Here is a 19,249-nt window from a genome sequence, read left to right as displayed (position 1 = left end):
AAAGTGCTTTGTTCTTTTCATTTGCTTCAGGAGAACTTCTTTCCTCTGAGTAAATACCCACTGTAGCCAAGAGGTTAAGGAGATGGACAATTTGCATTAGTTTGCTGAGTAAACAAGGAAAATATTAGATGTGACATAGCAGCTTAAAACTTCTTCTCCCAAAAACCATAGTCCCCTCGTCCTTCACTACATTGTACTTTGATCATTCACCGTATGATTGAATTGTATCTGAGGGCAGTGATGTGCTGTCTATTTCACAGATCATTCTCCTTATTTAAAAGAATAACCGTACACTCTGGAAAAGGCACTGGAGAAGAGTTGAGTTCTTCTAGAACAACAATGGGAAGCGACATTAGGCCTGGGAGTAAATCCACCCAATATTGTGGAAATCCCATGTAGGAAATTGGACTGAAATTACTATCAAGCTTTCAAATTTAACATTTTGTAAGGAACTCACTTGTTGCCCTTGAAAAGTGAAGAACCACCTTTTTGAATCACTGTAGCCTATTTACTAAAGGGTCATCTATTTCCCTTAATTCTGTCATAAAGATTGTCACTACCACTCAGAGCTATGGAAAACAATTTGGCACCATAATGTGGAAATTGGGTGGTGAGGTGGAGATACATCTTTAACAAAGGAGGTGTAAGGCGCTCCTTCCCTCTGCTAGCCTGCAGGTACCCTTAGGCAAGGTGTAGCACCTACTTAGCCCCCAGATCAGGGTCACATGAAGCCATGGGAGCAGGTAGTGGATGGTCGTACAAGCAGCTGATGCATATCACAAGTCCTGGTTATGCGACCATTAACACCAGGCAGACAATCTCTGAAGGGTATTGATATTGGCTGGGGCCACCTGTCTTTCTTGTAAAGATACTGTCCAGAGGAAGGCAATGGCAAATCACTTCTGTATAAAAATTTGCCAAGAACAATCATGACTATGGAAAGGCCATGATCGGCCATGTCTTACTACAATGCACATAATAAATGAATGAATGGGGAAATCACAAGCTTTTTCCTCAATATTCTTTGTATTTCCATTTCTGCCTCTGTAGGTACGCCACTATTGATCACCATCAGCTGGGTTCTTGCTATGCTGTATTACAATGATATTGGGTAAGAAGAAAAATGCTTGTTTGTTAAATAGAGCAACATGAATGGTTTATTCTTGACTGATTCTTGCTCATTTTGGTTCCAAAAGCCTGTCTTCTCTATCTCATCCAAGCGCTATTCTTTATTATATTTAGTTAGTTGAACATTGGTCAAATGTTTGGCAAACAGTGATGTTAAAAATGGATTTGATTCTAGCATAGGGCTGCACCTGCACTCATGCATATGCATACAAGACAGAAATATAAATGCAACTCTTTGCATGCTTATCTACACACACACACACATTCACCTGTTTTCATTCATAGACCACATGAAAGCAACTGGAAAACTGATTTCTGAGATTGGTAAACTTAGCCACTTTGAGAGAATTACTGTTCATTTCTAACACACTCAAAATGCTGGAGGAACTCAGCAAGTCAGGCAGCATCTATGGAGGCAAATAAACAGTCAATGTTTGAGGCTGAGACCCTTCATCCATACTTATTCATCATGATTCAACAGCATTCATCAGGATCAGGGTCCACCCATAATAAAAAAAAATCAGGATTTCCTGACAGCCAACCAGTTTAATTCCAATCCTCATTGCCATTCTGACATGCCGGTCCGTGGCCTCCTCTTGTGCCATAATAAGGCCACTCGCAGGTTGGAGGAGCAACATCATCATTAACCTGATGGCATGAATGTCAATTTCTCTAACTTCAGAAATTACTTCCCCCTCCCTTTTTCTCTCTTCTTCCCTTTCCCATCTGTTTTCCCTCTCAGCCCTTTCCTCCTCACCTGCCCATCACCTCCTTCCGGTTCCCCTCCTCCCCTTTCTCTCATGGTCGCTGTCCCCTCCTATCAGATTCCTTCTTCTTTAACCTCTGCCACCTATCCCCTCCCAGCTTCTCATTTCATCCACCCTCTCCCACCCACCCACCTTCCCCTTCACTTGGGTTCACCTATACCCTCCCAGCTTCTTACTTCATTTCCCTACACCACCCACCCACCTTCCCCCTCACCTGGTTTCACCTATCACCCGCCAGCTCCCTCTCCCCTCACCTTCTTATTCTGGCTTCTGCTCCTTTCCTCTGCAGTCCTGATGAAGGGTCTCAGCCCAAAACCCTCCATCATGCCTCTTGACCTGCTGAGCTCCTCCAGCATTCTGTGTGTTTTGCTCAAAATTTTCAGCATCTGCAGAATCTCTCGTGTCAACTGTGTTTCTGTTAGGTGTTGGGATTCGATTGATTCTCCATTCCTGTGGATCATCAATGCTCCAATTTCACTGACAATATTGGTGAGTGTTCTTCCTTTATACAGTATCTGAGGTGAAACTACCATTGTCATTAAACATAGAAACATAGAAAATAGGTGCAGGAGTAGGCCATTCGGCCCTTCGAGCCTGCACCACCATTCAGTATGATCATGGCTGATTATCCAACTTCAAAACCCTGTACCTGCTTTCTCTCCATACCCCTTAATCCCTTTAGCCACAAGGGCCATATCTAAATTTCTCTTAAATATAGCCAATGAACTGGCCTCAATTGTTTCCTGTGGCAGAGAATTCCACAGATTCACCACTCTCTGTGTGAAGAAGTTTTTCCTCATCTCAGTCGTAAAAGACTTCCCCTTTATCCTTAAACTGTGACCCCTTGTTCTGGACTTCCCCAACATCGGAAACAATCTTCCTGCATCTAGCCTGTCTAATCCCTTTAGAATTTTATACGTTTCAGTAAGATCCCCCTCAATCTTCTAAATTCCAGTGAATATAAGCCTATTCGATCCAGTCTTTCTTCATATGAAAGTCCTGCCATCCCAGGAATCAATCTGGTGAACCTTCTCTGTACTCCCTCTATGGCAAGAATGTCTTTCCTCAGATTAGGGGACCAAAACTGCACACAATATTCTAGGTGCGGTCTCACCAAGGCCTTGTACAACTGCAGTAGAACCTCCCTGCTCCTGTACTCAAGTCCTTTTGCTATGAATGCCAACATACCATTTGCCTTTTTCACCGCCTGCTGTACCTGCATGCCCACCTTCAATGACTGGTGTACAATGACACCCAAGTCTCGTTGCACCTCCCCTTTTCCTAATCGGCTACCATTCAGATAATAATCTGTTTTCCTGTTCTTGCAACCAAAGTGGATAACCTCACATTTATCCACATTAAATTGCATCTGCCATGAATTTGCCCACTCACCAAACCTATCCTAGTCACCTTGCATCCTCTTAGCATCCTCCTCACAGCTAAAGCCGCCACCCAGCTTTGTGTCATCTGCAATCTTGGAGATGCTGCATTTAATTCCCTCGTCTAAATCATTAATATATATTGTAAACAACTGGGGTCCCAGCCTGAGCCTTGCGGTACTCTACTAGTCACTGCCTGCCATTCTGAAAAGGTCCCGCTTACTCCCACTCTTTGCTTCCTGTCTGCCAACCAATTCTCTATCCACATCAGTACCATACCCCCAATACCGTGTGCTTTAAGTTTGCACACTAATCTCCTGTGTGGGACCTTGTCAAAAGTCTTTTGAAAATCTTAAATATACCACATCCACTGGCTCTCCCCTATCCTCTCTACTAGTTACATCTTCAAAAAATTCTATATGATTCGTCAGACATCCTTTCACAAATCCATGCTGACTTTGTCCGATGATTTCACCTCTTTCCAAATGTGCTGTTATCACATCTTTGATAACCGACTCTAGCATTTTCCCTACCACCGATGTCAGACTAACCGGTCTATAATTCCTTGGTTTTTCTCTCCCTCCTTTTTTAAAAAGTGGGGTTACATTAGCCACCCTCCAATCCTCAGGAACTAATCCAGAATCTAAGGAGTTTTGAAAAATTATCACTAATGCATCCACTATTTCTTGGGCTACTTCCTTAAGCACTCTGGGATGCAGACCATCTGGCCCTGGGGATTTATCTGCCTTTAATCCCTTCAATTTACCTAACACCAGTTCCCTACTAACATGTATTTCCTCCATCTCACTAGACCCTTGGTCCCCTACTATTTCCGGAAGATTATTTATGTCCTCCTTAACGAAGACAGAACCAAAGTAGTTATTCAATTGGTCTGCCATGTCCTTGTTCCCTATGATCAATTCACCTGTTTCTGACTGTAAGGGACCTACATTTGTCTTGACCAATCTTTTTCTTTTCACATATCTATAAAAGCTTTTACAGTCAGTTTTTATGTTCCCTGCCAGCTTTCTCTCATAATCTTTTTTCCCTTTCCTAATTAAGCCCTTTGTCCTCCTCTGCTGGTCTCTGAATTTCTCCCAGTCCTCAGGTGTGCCGCTTTTTCTGGCTAATTTATATGTTTCTTCTTTGGACTTGATATTATCCCTAATTTCCCTTGTCAGCCATGGGTGCACTACCTTCCCTGGTTTATTCTTTTGCCAAACTGGGATGAACAATTGTTGTAGTTCATTCATGCGATCTTTAAATGTTTGCCATTGCATATCCACCGTCAACCCTTTAAGTATCATTTGCCAGTCTATCTTAGCTAATTCACGTCTCATACCTTCAAAGTTACCCTTCTTTAAGTTCAGAACCTTTGTTTCTGAATTAACTATGTCACTCTCCATCTTAATGAAGAATTCCACCATATTATGGTCATTCTTACCCAAGGGGCCTCGCACGACAAGATTGCTAACTAACCCTTCCTCATTGCTCAATACCTAGTCTCGAATGGCCTGCTCTCTAGTTGGTTCCTCGACATGTTGGTTCAGAAAACCATCCCGCATACATTCCAAGAAATCCTCTTCCTCAGCACCCTTACCAATTTGGTTCACCCAATCTATATGTAGATTGAAGTCACCCATTATAACTACTGTTCCTTTATTGCACGCATTTCTAATTTCCTGTTTAATGCCATCCCCAACCTCACTACTACTGTTAGGTGGCCTGTACATAACTCCCATCAGCGTTTTCTGCCCCCCCTCCTTTTCTTTCCTGTCTATCCCTCCTGAATGTTGAATATCCCTGGATGTTGAGCTCCCATCCTTGGTCACCCTGGAGCCATGTCCCTGTGATCCCAACTATATCATATTCATTAATAACTATCTGCACATTCAATTCATCCACCTTGTTACGAATGCTCCTCGCATTGACACACAAAGCCTTAACACTGGCATCACTGGGGTCTGAGGTGAGGTATCCATTTCAGGGTCCATTTCTTTGCCAAAGTCCAGGCTGACAGGGAGGACAGGACACTTTCTTGTTCTCTGGAGGTAGCGCATGTAACATGTTTGATTCCCCACCCCTAGGAGGCTGCGTAATAATGTCTTTTCATGCTCTGTAGTGAAACAACCCTGCAACCACTTGTGGCCTGTTTCACATCACTCCAGAAAGCCAACCGGGCAGCCCTCTGTGTACGAGTCCTCCTTATACAAAGGTATGATGTTTGAATCAGAAAGCATAGGATGAGGTCATTCCCCTTGCAAAATTCCTTTTGGGATATTGCAGGAGCGTACGTACCAAGCTGACCTGGAATATTTGACACCTGGAACAACACCGTGACACTCTGGGACATTAAGTGGGCAAGTTCCAATGCTGATCTTGCTTGTCTTTGTACCACTTCTGATCCCAGCACCACTCTGCTACACAAACCACCCTGCTATCTACTTTCCTCCCTGCCAAGCAGTTGAGACCCAAACCCATTCCCCAACTCCATTCCACCAATCTCTCTACCTTTTACCTTCCCCCCCCCACACACCATCCCAATATCCATCAGCAGAGTAAGTAAATGCCTGTCCTTCAATCCAGCTCCTAGCACATCCGTCATTATTACAGTCTCCGATTCCCTCTCAAGTAATTCATTCCTCTGCCACCTAACCATCCATCAGAGGTTCCTTATTCCCCCAGACCATCTCTCACATCCTCCCTACCCACAGATCATCCATCACAAGACTCTGATTGCTTCCTCCTGGCTTTCTTGTCAGCTACAGCACAAACCAGTCTGGAGCAACACACAAAATGCCAGAGGAACTCAGCCGGTCAGGTAGAGTGAAATTGAGAGTCAACATTTCAGGTTAAGAACCTTCACCTTTGATTGAAGCCAGAGGAATGGTTTTGGCTCAAAATGTTGGCTATCTATTTCACTCCACAATCACTGAGTTCCTCCAGCTTTTTGTGACTGGCTCGAGATTCTAGCATCTGCAGTCCCCTGTGTCTCCACAAGCTAAACTAGGTCAGGTACAATTGGCCATTCCAGCCCCCCTCCCCTGCAAGAATCCACCGTGGAATGGCGGAGCAGGGGACACATTGTCACTGGGTGATTGAGGCCCCTTGGCTATTAAACCTTCACACCCCTTTATGTGCAGTGGAATTTTTAACTACAGGTTTAGAGTCGTAGAACACTACAGCACAGATTCAGGCCCTTCTACCCATCTAGTCTATGCCAAACCATTTAAACTGCCTACTCCCATCGACCTACACCACGGCCATAGCCCTCCACACCCCTCCCATGATTTGGGTGACCTTGTGTAGGATTCCTTAAAGGTTAATTTGCAGGTTGAATCAGTGGTGAGAAAGGTAAATGCAATGGTACCTATCCAAACTTCTCTTAAGTGTTGAAATCCAGGTCACATATACCAGTCTCACAACTCTCTGATGGAGGAAGTTTTCCCTCATGTTCTCCTTAAACCTTTCACCCTTAACCCATGACCTCTGGTTATCCCACCCAACCTCAGTGGAAAAACGTCTGTGTGCATTTACCCTATCTATATCCCTCATAATTTTGTATACTTCTTTCAAATCTCTTCTCAATCTTGTGCATTCCAAGGAATAAAGTTCTTCAATTACTTTCTCAATTCTAATTCTTTCAATTACCTTCTCAAACTAACCAACCCTTACACTAATTTCAATCACATTTTTTCTCCCATTAAAAGCTGTTTCTCTTTGAATGGATGAGTGAAGCCACTGAAATGTGATGTTTTCCTTTCACTTAGGTGAACTTTATTCTGTTCATATCCATCATCCAAATCCTGATCCAGAAAGTATACTCGTCAGACAGCATAGGAAGCGAGTACAGGCAGTATGTGTAAGTACAGAGGACCCACCATAGAACATATCATGTAGCATGATGTCCCCTAGCCTCCCAAATTGTTCTGCTTTCATTACCTCCATCAGTTGGTGGTTCCTGTAGAATTTTATGTAAACCCTTCCTTCCAGTCTGAAACTGTCTCTGACTCTCTGCACATGGGATTTTGGGTTTGGTTTTAGTTTTGGTTGTAGGACATAAGATATAGGAGCAGAATTAGGCCAATTAGCTGCCTGCAGCGATGAATTCCACTGATTCACCGGGCTCTGGCTAAAGAAATTCCTCCTCATCACCGTTCTGAAAGGACGCCCCTCTATTCTGACTTGTGGTTTTGATTTATTATTGTCACATGCATAAAGATGCATGTGCCTTGCACACTGTTCATACAGATCAGATTATTACACAATGCATGAGGTTGTACAAGGTAAAACAACAACAGAATGCAGAATTGAGTGTAACAGCTACAGAGAAAGTGCAGTGCAGGTAGACAATAAGGTGCAAGATCATAACGATGTAGATTGTGAGATGAAGAGTCCATCTTATCAGACTAGGGAACAATTTAATAGTCTTATTACAGTGGAGTAGAAGCTCTCCTTGAGCCTGGTGGTATGTGCTTTCATTATTTCGTATCTTCTGCCCAATGGAAGAGAGGACAGAATGAGAGGGAGAGTAAATATCCTCAAGATTCCCAGTGTAAAGCAGCTCTTACCTGGCAGTGGGTCCCATTTTCCCACTAACATCACATCGTATATCTTTAGAAAACACTCTGGGAACAATCAGGAGCTTCTACAGTCCAGGATGACACACTGATGTCATGGTGTGCAGAAATCTGATTGGAAGGTACTCAGCAGCACAAGAGCTGCAGTAGGAACTGAGCACATCAGACAACATCTTTGCAGGGAAATATCTCAGCAGAATTTTCAGATCAATTTGGGAGTCACTATGCAGGATTCCTTAAAGGTTAGTTTGCAGATTGAATCAGTGGTGAGAAAGGCAAATGCAATGGTAGCATTCATTTCAAGAAGACTGGAATATAAAACAAGGATGTAATGGTGAGGCCTCACCTGGAGTATTGTGAGCAGCTTTGGGCCCCTTATCTAAGAAAGGGTGTGCTGACATTGGAGAGGGTCCAGAGGAAGTTTACAAGAATGATTCCAAGAATGAAAGGGTTATAATATGAGGAACATTTGATAGCTCTGCACCTGTACTTGCTGGAATTTAGAAGAATGAGGGGAAATCTCATTGAAACCTATTGAATGTTGAAAGGCCTTGATAGAATGGATGTTTCCTTTGGTGAGAGAGTAGGACCAGAGGACACAGCCTCAAAATAGAGGGATGTCCATTTAGAACAGAAATGAGGAGGAATTTCTTCAGCTAGAAGGTGGTGAATCTGTGGAATTTGATGCCACAGTTGGCTATCGAGGCCAAGTCACTGGATACATTTAAGGCAGAAGTTAATAGGTTCTTGATTAGTCAGGACATGAAAGGTTATGAGGAGAAGGCAGGAAAATGGAGTTAAGAGGGAAATGGATCAGCCATGATGAAATGGCAGGGCAGACTTGATGTGCCAAATAGCCTAATTCTGCTCCAATGTCTTATGGAGACCCATCATCTAGAATGGGCATTTCCAAATGAAGGGTCTCAACCCAAAACATCAACTGTCCATTTCCCTCCATAAGTGTTGCCTGACTTGCTGAGTTCCTCCACTCCTCTTGTATTGTTCCAGATTCAATTATCTACAGACCCTTGTGTCTCCAAAAGATACCCAAGAAGGTTTTATATGAGATAGAAGTGGGCAGTGCAAGATTGTGGGCAATATCAGGTTGAAGGCAGTGAAGGAGAGGTCTCCTGACGTGACAGTATAGGAGATGGTGGCTTGTAGTTTGTTTCATAGTCTATAGGGTCATGATCAATGATATGTATAAGGAAGTACTTAAGTGTTGCCATCGTACCTGTGCAAGACAGAGTTTAATCTCCCAGACCACAATGGCACCACTCTCAATTGCAGGTTTGATGACGAGGCTGGGGTTGGTGCAGAGCGGGTGGAGAGCAGTGTTTTTGGAGGGAGTGAGAGTGAAGAGGTGAGGGGAGGCATCTGGTGTTACATCAGTGATTGGAAATGAGAAGATCAAGAGAGGATAAAAAAAAGCCAGAAGGTGGAGCCCAAGAGAAAGAGGAGTCTTGGAGACAAGAGAAGGCTTCATCAGTGGGGAGTGGGAGGAGGAATCTGAACCAGAGAAATAGTCATGGGGGTGGGGACATTAGAAGAAGAATAGCTAAACATCATGATAATTCCAGTATGCACTGAGGAGCAGGAAGAGGAGTACAAAGACGAGTCCTTTGCTGAGATAGAACACTCATAATAAGAAATGGGGAGGTTAGTGGAGGTGGAGTGGTAAAGACCCAGCAGGGATTGGAATTGGAGAAAGGAGTGGGGTGAGTAGAAAGTAATGAGAGGGAGGGTTTGGGGGAATGGTGATGAAAGGAGAGAGGGGGCTTGGGGGAGTTTTGGGAGATGAGATCATAGGAATGTGGGGGTGGGGGGATAGGTGAGATCAGCAGAAGAGTGCAGAGATGCCCAGAATGTGTCCGGAGCCTGGAAATGAGCAGGAGAAGTCGGAGAACCAGGCACTGTGTGGGGAAGACAACCTTGAAATAACTTTCAATTACATTCCAACAATCCTTATTAAAATAACTGAAGCTGCCCAGGACCTTGGCATCCTCTGTCATTACTGACATAGTTATAGAGAAGATCCAGATTGGTGGCTGTGCACTGGGATATTTTATTTTAAACTCAACATTAATTTTCACATTGGTATTTGAAAGATTCTTCTCTGCAGATTTATTCCTGAAGATCCTTATTCCAATTAACCAAGTGCAGAAGTTTGAACAGACTTATTCATGTTAATTAGTTTCTTCAGTAAGCATATGATCTCCTTAAACTAATTTTCCTTTACCTTATTTGAAGGAGACTGGCTAAATCCACACTGCTTCTCATCCCACTGTTTGGGGTCAACTACATCGTCTTTGTCTTTGTCCCTGATCGTTTGAACGACTACTTCAGGCTGGTCTTTGACCTGGCTCTGGGGTCCTTCCAGGTAGGTACTATGACCTTTATAAACTCCTCAGATAGTCTTTGTTCTTTCAGACATCTGCAAAGAGAAATTATTGATAAATGTATTTTTAACCAAAGGTACCATGGTATGGAGCACAGGAACACAAGTTGTCCCTTGACCCCACTCAATGAAATTGTGACTAATCTTTATCCATCACTGCTCTCTACCTTTATGCTCTTTGGAACTAAAGTCTCAGGCATTTGAATTCAAATTGCTTGAAGAATTTTACTGTTTGACAAAGTACGTTGTATTACCACATTAAAATGAGTTTAATGATCCAATCCCACTTCGACCTAGGCTTGAGCCTGCCGAATACAGGCTGTCCCTAATTTTACACATATTGTTCCTGTGGGAAATGGACAGGAGTCACATTAAATATTGAGCAAAGTGTTGTGTCTTTAATATTTAAATATTTGAGTAATCTTGTGTGTGTGTGTGTGTGTGTATGTATATATATATATAGATTGGTTGATTAAGCATTCTTGTTCATTTAAATAATTCATATTGGGTTATATGTATAAATACATGAATTACATATATTGTCACACTACCACGAGATACGTGTGTGCCTCGCTTTAAGCAAACCCAAAGGTAGATTCACATTCCCAGCTCTCTTGTTTTCTTCTAATTGGTTTAATGTTTTGAAGTCACAAAACATAACACAAAGATCCTCTAAAGTTGTAACTGGTGTATAAAGGGTGGTTTTAACAAACATTTCCAGCAGAAAAAAGCAGGGAGGCTTGTTAAATTTAAGTAAGAGAATCAACCCATTTGCACTGCCAGGTATGTAATCTGATCAGTGAACAAGAACACGTGCCAGGAGCCAGCAGGTCCTGTTTTTAATATTCAGATCAGACTCTAACTTAAGTGGGACTGTTTGAGTGGTCAGAGTTGAATATTATGGAAATAGTATGCAAAGTCAATGGATATCAGGAAGCTCTATTTGGCAAGATCAGCGGGGAGAGTGTCATGATACGGCATGCAAAGAGAGCAGAGACAAAAGAGAACTCATTCTTTTTACCAGGGATGTACTTGCTGACTAATACAGGAAAAGCTTGGACTGTATCACCGTAAGTTAAACAACCATTTTGGCACAGCCAGTGCAAACCTCTGTACTATATCTTGGTAACTGGGACAGAGGCTCAAAATTAAAGGGCAAAAAGTTGAATATTTCCAATCTGCTGGCTTTCAAACCACTCAAGCCACTTATTCTCTCTGAGTCCACCAGCTACTCCATTCCAAATGTATTTAATTCAAGCAAAGGTTGATGTCTGAATGTATAACCAGTAGTGACAAGTGTGATTTGTGTAAACTTATTGTCCTTTCCCCACTCTTCCCAGGGTTTCATCGTAGCGATCCTGTACTGTTTTTTGAATGGAGAGGTAAGATCTATTATATCTACATTGGCTTTGAAGTCAAATTGGCATTGATTGCTGCAGGCCTGCTTCCCTGTGGGGTTGCGAGACCAGTGGCGAGGCAGCAGTGTCACCTTGGTTGGTTGTGGCAAGGCCTCAATCCTCAGTACTGCCCTCCAGTGTTAGATGGATGGAATGACAGGCTGGTCTGCCAGGAACCATCAATTTATGGGACTTGTCACTCAGGGACTTGGATTAAAAATGTGTTTCCTTAGGTAGCTATGTTCTTTTCCTTTCTCGTTATTTTGAATGCACAGGTATGTTTTGGCACCTTAGCCCCAGAGGAACACTGTCTCATTCGGCTGTATCCACGTATGGTTTGATTGACAGCTAAACTTGATTTGATTTCAAGTTCTGCCTTGACATATTCTCCACCTGAAATGTTCAGGTAGTGACACCGCAGCAGGTTAGATTCAGAATGCAGAAGAGATTCACCAGGATGTTGCCTGGAATGGAGGTCTTTAGTTACAGGAAAGATAAATAAGTCTGGGATTGTTCTCAATAAAGCACAGGAAGCTGAGGGGTGACCTTGTGGAGATTTATAAAATTATGATGGCCATAAATAGAGTAGATATTCATAGTCTTTTTCCAAAGGAAGGAGAGTTTAAAACTAGAAGATATTGGTTTAGGATGAGAGAAGAAATCCTTTAAAGAGATGTGATAGGTTTTTTTTGTCATCAAGGGTGGTGGATATATGGAACGAACTGCCAGAAGGAGTGGTAGAGCCCAGTACGATTACAACATTAAAAGGACATTTGGACAAGTACATGGATAAGAAAGGTTCAGAGGGATATAGGCCAAAGATAAGAAAATGGGATTAATGTAGATAGGCGCCTTTAAAGAAAATTGTTTTAAAATTTGTTGTATGTTCTTTTTTAATACAACTTGGGGTATTCACATATGCGTTCGCAAACGAAGGAGACACTGCACTAGTATTCAAGGCCAGAAAAAACACTTGCGCAAATGCAATAGAGAAAGGAAAACAAATGTCTACAGTAGTAGCAGTACAGAAATTAAAATAATACTTCTCATTCACTAAACAAGCTGATCTCTGCAGTGTTGAAGGGGGCACTTTCTGACAGTTCTGACAATCTCACACACTGCATTTTCTCTCTCTGTCTCTCGCTCTGACTTGACATACTCTAACTCGACGTACTTGTCCATAGCTTCTTCACATGAGCACCGGTCATGACCAAAACTCTCCCGCTGCACCAAGAAAGTGCCCCTTTTTATATCCTGTAAGATTCCTTCACCCTGGTACTTTGCAGCACCCCCCTCATCTCTTATGACCTTCAGCCCAAAAACAATATTTGGGAAAAAGGAGACAACAGGTCTGTAAGTAGGAAAGTATTAATTACCAGTATCTCATCTTAATGATGTGTATTCAAAATAGAGACAAATTATTGGTCAATAAGAGCCATTACCACATTCCAACCTGACACCATTTTGTCTTCAAATTTCCATTTGTTTTGGCATGTACCAAGAAAGGATCATAATTAACTCTTTCCTCACAGCACCTCAGTCAGCATAGACAAGTCTACGACTCTATGAATTTTTAACTCCCTTTGCTATTTTGGAAAGTTCATTCAAGCCATCTCAAAGTCTCATTTTTCAAAGAGGAAACATTTTCCATAGACATAGAAAATGGCCACACAGCCCATCAAATCAATGCTAGATCACAATGCAATCTTATTCCCCCACTAATTTTGCCCTGCAAACTCCTCTCTCCACTTTCTCAACAACTCATCTTGATTTTACTGGGAATTTAGCCTACCAATCCTCATGTCTTTTGGCACATGGGAGGAAACTGGAAGATGCATGGAAACCCAAGCAATTTCAGGGAAATATGTGAACTTCCTACAGAGAGTGCTCAAGTCCAGGATTGAACCAAATATGCTGAAACTCTAAAGCAGCAGCTCTATCCAGTGACACTACTGTGATGACCCATTTGGAATTGACTTGTCCACCAGGTTACTCTGGCTAATTGGCCAGAACTATGCAGAGTACAGATACCTTCAAGTCAAATCTTTCTACAGAAGCACTGCAGAGCAGGTTAACTTGCAGGTAGAAGAACTTGTGCATAGCAGACTGCAGTTAATGTGCCCATTTCCTATTCCCATCTTATTATCTCTCATTTGGTTACACCATATTTCTCTGTATCAAGCACCCCATTCACCATTCTAAACATTTCTTCCCTTTTCGTTGGGTGCAGTTTGTACTAGATCAGGAATAATCTCCTACTCCTACCACTTCCCACAGCCACTACAAGGACAAGGGCAGTAACCACCCAAAGGTTGCTTGGAGATATATCATTAATTCTTTATTGTCACTGGGTCTAACTCCTGGAGATATTTCCCCAGCTGCATCATGGAAGACTCTCAACAGTAGGACTACAGAAGGTCACCAACTTCTCAAGGACAAAATCATAGACAGACAATGAATGCTAACTTTGTTAGCAATGTTCAGATCCCAAAATAATAAATAAACTTTTTTTATTGCAAAGCTGGCTTGCATTGATTCTAGAGTTGATTTCACTATCAATAATTCTGAGCTTCATACAAGACTTAAGAATGAAACCACAAAGTCTAAAGAATTACATTCCTGTTAACCCAATGAATGCTAAGCCAGCAATGCAGACAGAGCCAGTTAAGTAGTTGTATGTATCCTTGAGTGCATCTGTGGGATTGGCCAACAGACTGAGTGGACTTGGCTGTGAAATGCCCTTTTTGGTTTCTTTTGGATTTTTGCACTAATGAAGAGACATTCCCCAGAAGATAATTGACTGCATTGAATCTAACCCATCCTTGCCAAAGTGTTCTATTGCGGACATTCACACACATTTGTCACCTTTTGCCAGCACCACTAATATTCAAACAACACAACTCAGAGAAAGAGAGAAGTCCTCTAAAACATTAATCCTGACAAAATATGAAGTTGTATAAGATGTAGGTGAGGCCTAATTTGGAGTATTGCGTGTAGTTTTGGTCACCTACCTACAGGAAAGATGTAAATTTGGTTGAAAGAACACAGAGAAAGTTTACAAGGATGTTACTGGGGCTGGAGGACCTGAGTTATAAAGAAAGATTGAATAACTTAGGAGTGTATTCTTTAGAATGTAGAAGATTAAGAGGAGAGTTGATAGAGGTATAAAATTATGAGGGGTATAGCTAGGGTAAATGCAAGCAGGCTTTTTCCACTGAGGTTGGGTGGGACTACAACCAGAGGTTATGGGTTAATTGTAAAAGGTGAAAAGTTGAAGGGGAACATGAAAGGGAGACTTCTTCACTCAGAGGGTCGTGAGAGTGTGGAATGAGCTGCCAACACAGATGGTGAATTCGATCTCAATTTTAATATTTAAGAGAAATTTGGATAGGTACATGGATGGTAGGGGCATGGAGGGCTGTGGTTCCGATGCAGGTCAATGGGAGTTGTTCCTTTCCGCACTTTGTGGGACATCGGGCAGCAACCTTGCCGTTTTTTTAGCATTTTTGTCTGTTTTTATGAGGCCAACCAGCATGGATGAAAAGCGCGCAACGTTCCGGCTAGATTCAAACCTGTGACCACTCACCTCGAAGTCCAGTGTGGATGCCACTACACCACCGAACAGACAGTCGATGGGAATACGCAGTTTAAATGGTTTGGCATGTACTAGATGGGCCAAAAGGCCCGTCTCTGGAAAGTACTTTGACTCTGAGTTGTACTTTAAGCAACCACCCTCCTGCACCAACTCCCTCATCTCCTTTCCCTTCAAACCAATTTCCCACTGGAAATTAGTGCTCAATGAATTTACCTTGATAAGCTTTACAAGTCTTTAGTCTAAAAGCTTTACAGACTTTAGGCTGTACTTTAGATATCTGTTTTCAAAGGATGAGTGATGGTTTTTGGGATTCAGCTGATATTCCTGTAGTATGTTAACACGGGATTCTACAGATGGCAGAAATCTTGAGCAACACACACAGTATACTGGAGAATCTCAGCAGGTCAGGTAGCATCCATGGAAATGAATAAACAGTCAATGTTTTGGGCTGTGACCCTTCATCATCAGGACTGGAAAGGAAGAGGGCAGTAGCCAAAATCAGAAGGTGGGGGAAGGGGAAAGAGTACAAGCTGGCTGGTGAGAGGTGAGACCAGGTGAGGGGGAAGGTGCATGGTTGGGGGGGGGTGGGGGCTGAAGTGAGATCTGGAGGGGATGAGTGAATGAGGTGAAGGGCTGAAGGAGAAGAAATCTAATAGGAGAGGACAGTGGACCATGGAAGAAAGGGGAGGAGGAGGGGCATCAGAGGAAGGAGATGGGCAGGTGAGGAGCAGAGAAGGAGTGAGAGGGTAAACAGAAGGGGGAATGGAAAAGAGAGAGGAGGAGGGAGGGGGAGAGTTTGTATGTCCTCCAAATGACCACGCGGGTTTCTTCTAGGTGCTTTGGTTTCCTCCCATATTTCAAAGACATATGGGTTATGGTTAAGGTTAGTAAGGTGTGGGCATGCTAGGTTGATGCTGGGAGTGTGGCAACACTTGCAAACAGCCCCGAGGATGTGTTAGTCATTGAAGCAAACAATGCATTTCATTGTATGTTTCGAGATTTCAATGTGCACATGACAAATAAAGCTAAACATTAAAAAGAATTAAGCATAAATGTTTATGGAACTCTATTATATAATCAGACACAGTAGCAGATTGAAAACACATGGTTAGATAGAGAGATACAAACAGAATGCTGAAGGAGCTCAGCAGGTCAGGTTGATGTTTTGAACCAAAACTCTTCATCCAGACTGGTGAAGGGTCTGGGACTCAAATATCAAATATTCATTTCCCTCCACAGATGTTGCTAGACCTGTCCAGCATTTTGTGTATGTTGTTCAAGATTTCCAACATGTACACAATCTCTTGTGTCATACATATAGTTAGACTTTGACATCCGCTGCCTCCATCTTGTTTGTGAATTCCAAACCGAAGAATATTTTAGCCAAGCCTTACCCCTGATAACCTCATTTCTTTTGCCTTTCCCTCCACACACTTCTAACATACCAGTGCAATGTAAAGTAAGATAATAAACATATGATGCTCATATCTAATTAATATTTCTTGAGAAATTATAAACACAATTTGATCAGATAAGTTTTAACCACAGGGAATTGGTTAAAACATACAACACAGAACAGTACAGCACAGGAACAGACCCTTCAGCTCAACATTGTGGTTACCAATGAAATTAATAATCAAATATCTAGCCAAACCAATCCCTTTTGCCAATACAATATCCATATCCTTCCATTTCCTGCACATTCATCGGCCTGCCTAAGAGCTTTTGAGCTCCCCTATCTTATTTACCTCCACTACCACTTCTGGCATCATATTCCAGGGCACTCACCACATCTGTCCTCTCACTGCCTTCTTCTTCTTAAGCCCATCACCCCTAATGAGGCCTATGCCACTGACAGCACCAGAGTCCTCCGACCTGTCTGGGCCATTCTTTCAGTCTTTCAAAGTGCAGCCCATCGGAAATACTTCCTCTCCCAGAAATGAGGTCTTTGGTCCCTCTATTGGTGTATCTGTAGCTCTGGGTTTATTAACAGGATGGGGTTGCTAGCTCGATGCCCAATCTTCCTTTTGCAACAGGGCTTGGGACCACCTATGGCAGAGTTGTCCTTGTTTCAGTTTTAAAAAACATTTAGATTTGCCACATTCAGCTCCACAAAGTGTTTCTGTTAGTAGAGCATAAATATATGAATATTTTATTAAATGTGCTTACCATAACCTTTCTCTAACACCTAATGTATTGAAACATACTACAATTCAATATTAAGGTTCTTTTAGCTCATTCACAACTGTACCCTTAACTCTGGACCTTGTGTCTGATCGATATAATTGTCCAGTGACAAGCTCTCACATAAAGCACATTTTGTTCCACCACAAGCAAACACTAAATGCACCTCTCCCTATGTTGAGTAATCTCTGGACTATGATCTCCAAACTCAGACATTAAAACTTAGACAGACCAATTCGACAAACAAGACCATCAATTAATCTTTTCTTTTTTCTTCCCATTATTGTTAGCATTGATTTTATGGAAACCTACAGTACAAAGGAGAATTGAATAAGTGACTGATTTTTAGAGCCTCCACTGATGAATATTTTGCATTTGGTTCTGCAGGTGCAGCTGGAACTTGGCCGGAAGTGGCGGAGATGGTGCACACAATGGTACCTCACAGCCAACTCAAGATACTGCTTCCCGTCCTTGGAGAACCATACCACAAAGGAAGGCACCCAAATATCAATGGTGTCCTGCTACAGCTCCCAAATCCAAGCTGCTAACAATGATCACCCTGACCCAAACCTCATGACTGTGCAGTGAAGTGAAAGTTGGGTTGGGTTAGGGACAGAGGGTAACCACACCTTCCAATTTAAGCAGAGATTTTCTGAGCACTCAATATCAGCCACGCACATGAAATTTGACCATTGTGTCATAGGCATACTTGTTTGACACCACAAGCCATTAGAAAATCAGCCTTAGAAGGTGATGATAAAGGTAATTTAGCATTTTTATTCAATGATACTCATTGCCATATGAAATAAAGAAAATAATTGTTCCACTCTTGAGATAGCTGTCAGTAAATGAAGTCCTCGAATAATCATGTGAGGTTTCTCTGAGCATTTCTGGACCTCCATTAAAATATTAGACATAGGAATGCAGCACAGACAGAAGTTCATATTGTGTGGTGTACTGTATGTGTGATGCACTAACCTCTGATCATTCTAGCCCACTTCTAAAATTCCACTCCTTGGATTTCAACAGATTTGAATTTCAGAAGTGAAATTCAACTGGAAATGCTACTCCATCATAGTATGAGCAGCAGCGATCACATTTCTGCTTGTTATCTGCTTTATAGGATGTAAAATAGACTCTTGAATTTTAAAATGAATTTTAATGTGATTGCATTTCTCATCAGTCCAGTGAGCTTCGTGCTGAGGACGGTTGTTTAGTTGTTTGCAGCCCTTTCATCTCTAACCAAGCAGACATGATTCAAATACAAGCCATAACTTTTCCTCATTCACTGTGTGTGAGACATTTGTAATGTTTCTTGGTGGTGACAAGATGCTATGTCAGTGAAAAGTGCTCCTTCATTCCTGGCAAGTGTCTCATTACAGGGCTTCTAATCCCATCCATCAGCTGTGATTCCTGGAGCTGCCAGTATAGTCTATTCATAGAATCACAGAGCACACAAACAGGCCCTTCAGCCCATCAAGTCTTTGCTGATCATCAGGTTCCTGTCCACACTTCTCCCCACATTCCCATCAACTTCTAAACCCTCAGTTATGCATTAGGGTCAATTTACAATGTCTTTATCTGAGCAATCTGTACGTGTTTGGAATGCAAGAGAAAACTGGAGCATCCAGAGGAGCCCACAGAGTCACAGAGTAAGCGGGCAAACTTCTCACAGCTCCAGCAACCTGCATCCAATCCTCTTGTCCAGTGCTGCCTGTGAGAAGTTTGCCCGCTCACTCTGTGACTCTGTGGGCTCCTCTGGATGCTCCAGTTTTCTCTTGCATTCCAAACACGTACGGATTGCTCAGATAAATGGGTTGC

At 42.4% G+C, this 19,249-nt stretch overlaps 1 protein-coding gene across 1 annotated transcript in view; it reads left to right on the top strand.

The window, feature by feature from the left end:
* LOC132384562 (vasoactive intestinal polypeptide receptor-like) overlaps nt 1-19,016 on the top strand; it is a 70,185-nt gene extending 51,169 nt beyond the window's left edge. The window contains exons 7-12 of the mRNA XM_059955749.1: nt 1,051-1,111; nt 2,318-2,384; nt 7,045-7,136; nt 10,105-10,234; nt 11,593-11,634; nt 17,816-19,016. Of these exons, the coding sequence (XP_059811732.1) occupies nt 1,051-1,111; nt 2,318-2,384; nt 7,045-7,136; nt 10,105-10,234; nt 11,593-11,634; nt 17,816-18,016 (593 nt within the window). The 3' untranslated portion in view covers nt 18,017-19,016. The remainder of the gene's footprint in view (nt 1-1,050; nt 1,112-2,317; nt 2,385-7,044; nt 7,137-10,104; nt 10,235-11,592; nt 11,635-17,815) is intronic.
* The last annotated feature ends 233 nt before the right edge of the window (nt 19,017-19,249 follow it).

The sequence above is a fragment of the Hypanus sabinus genome, chromosome X1 (genome assembly GCF_030144855.1).
Source record: "Hypanus sabinus isolate sHypSab1 chromosome X1, sHypSab1.hap1, whole genome shotgun sequence".
NCBI classification, from domain to species: domain Eukaryota; kingdom Metazoa; phylum Chordata; class Chondrichthyes; order Myliobatiformes; family Dasyatidae; genus Hypanus; species Hypanus sabinus.
The sequence above is the reverse complement of the archived record's forward strand: the minus strand, read 5'-3'. Positions and strand labels throughout refer to the sequence as shown.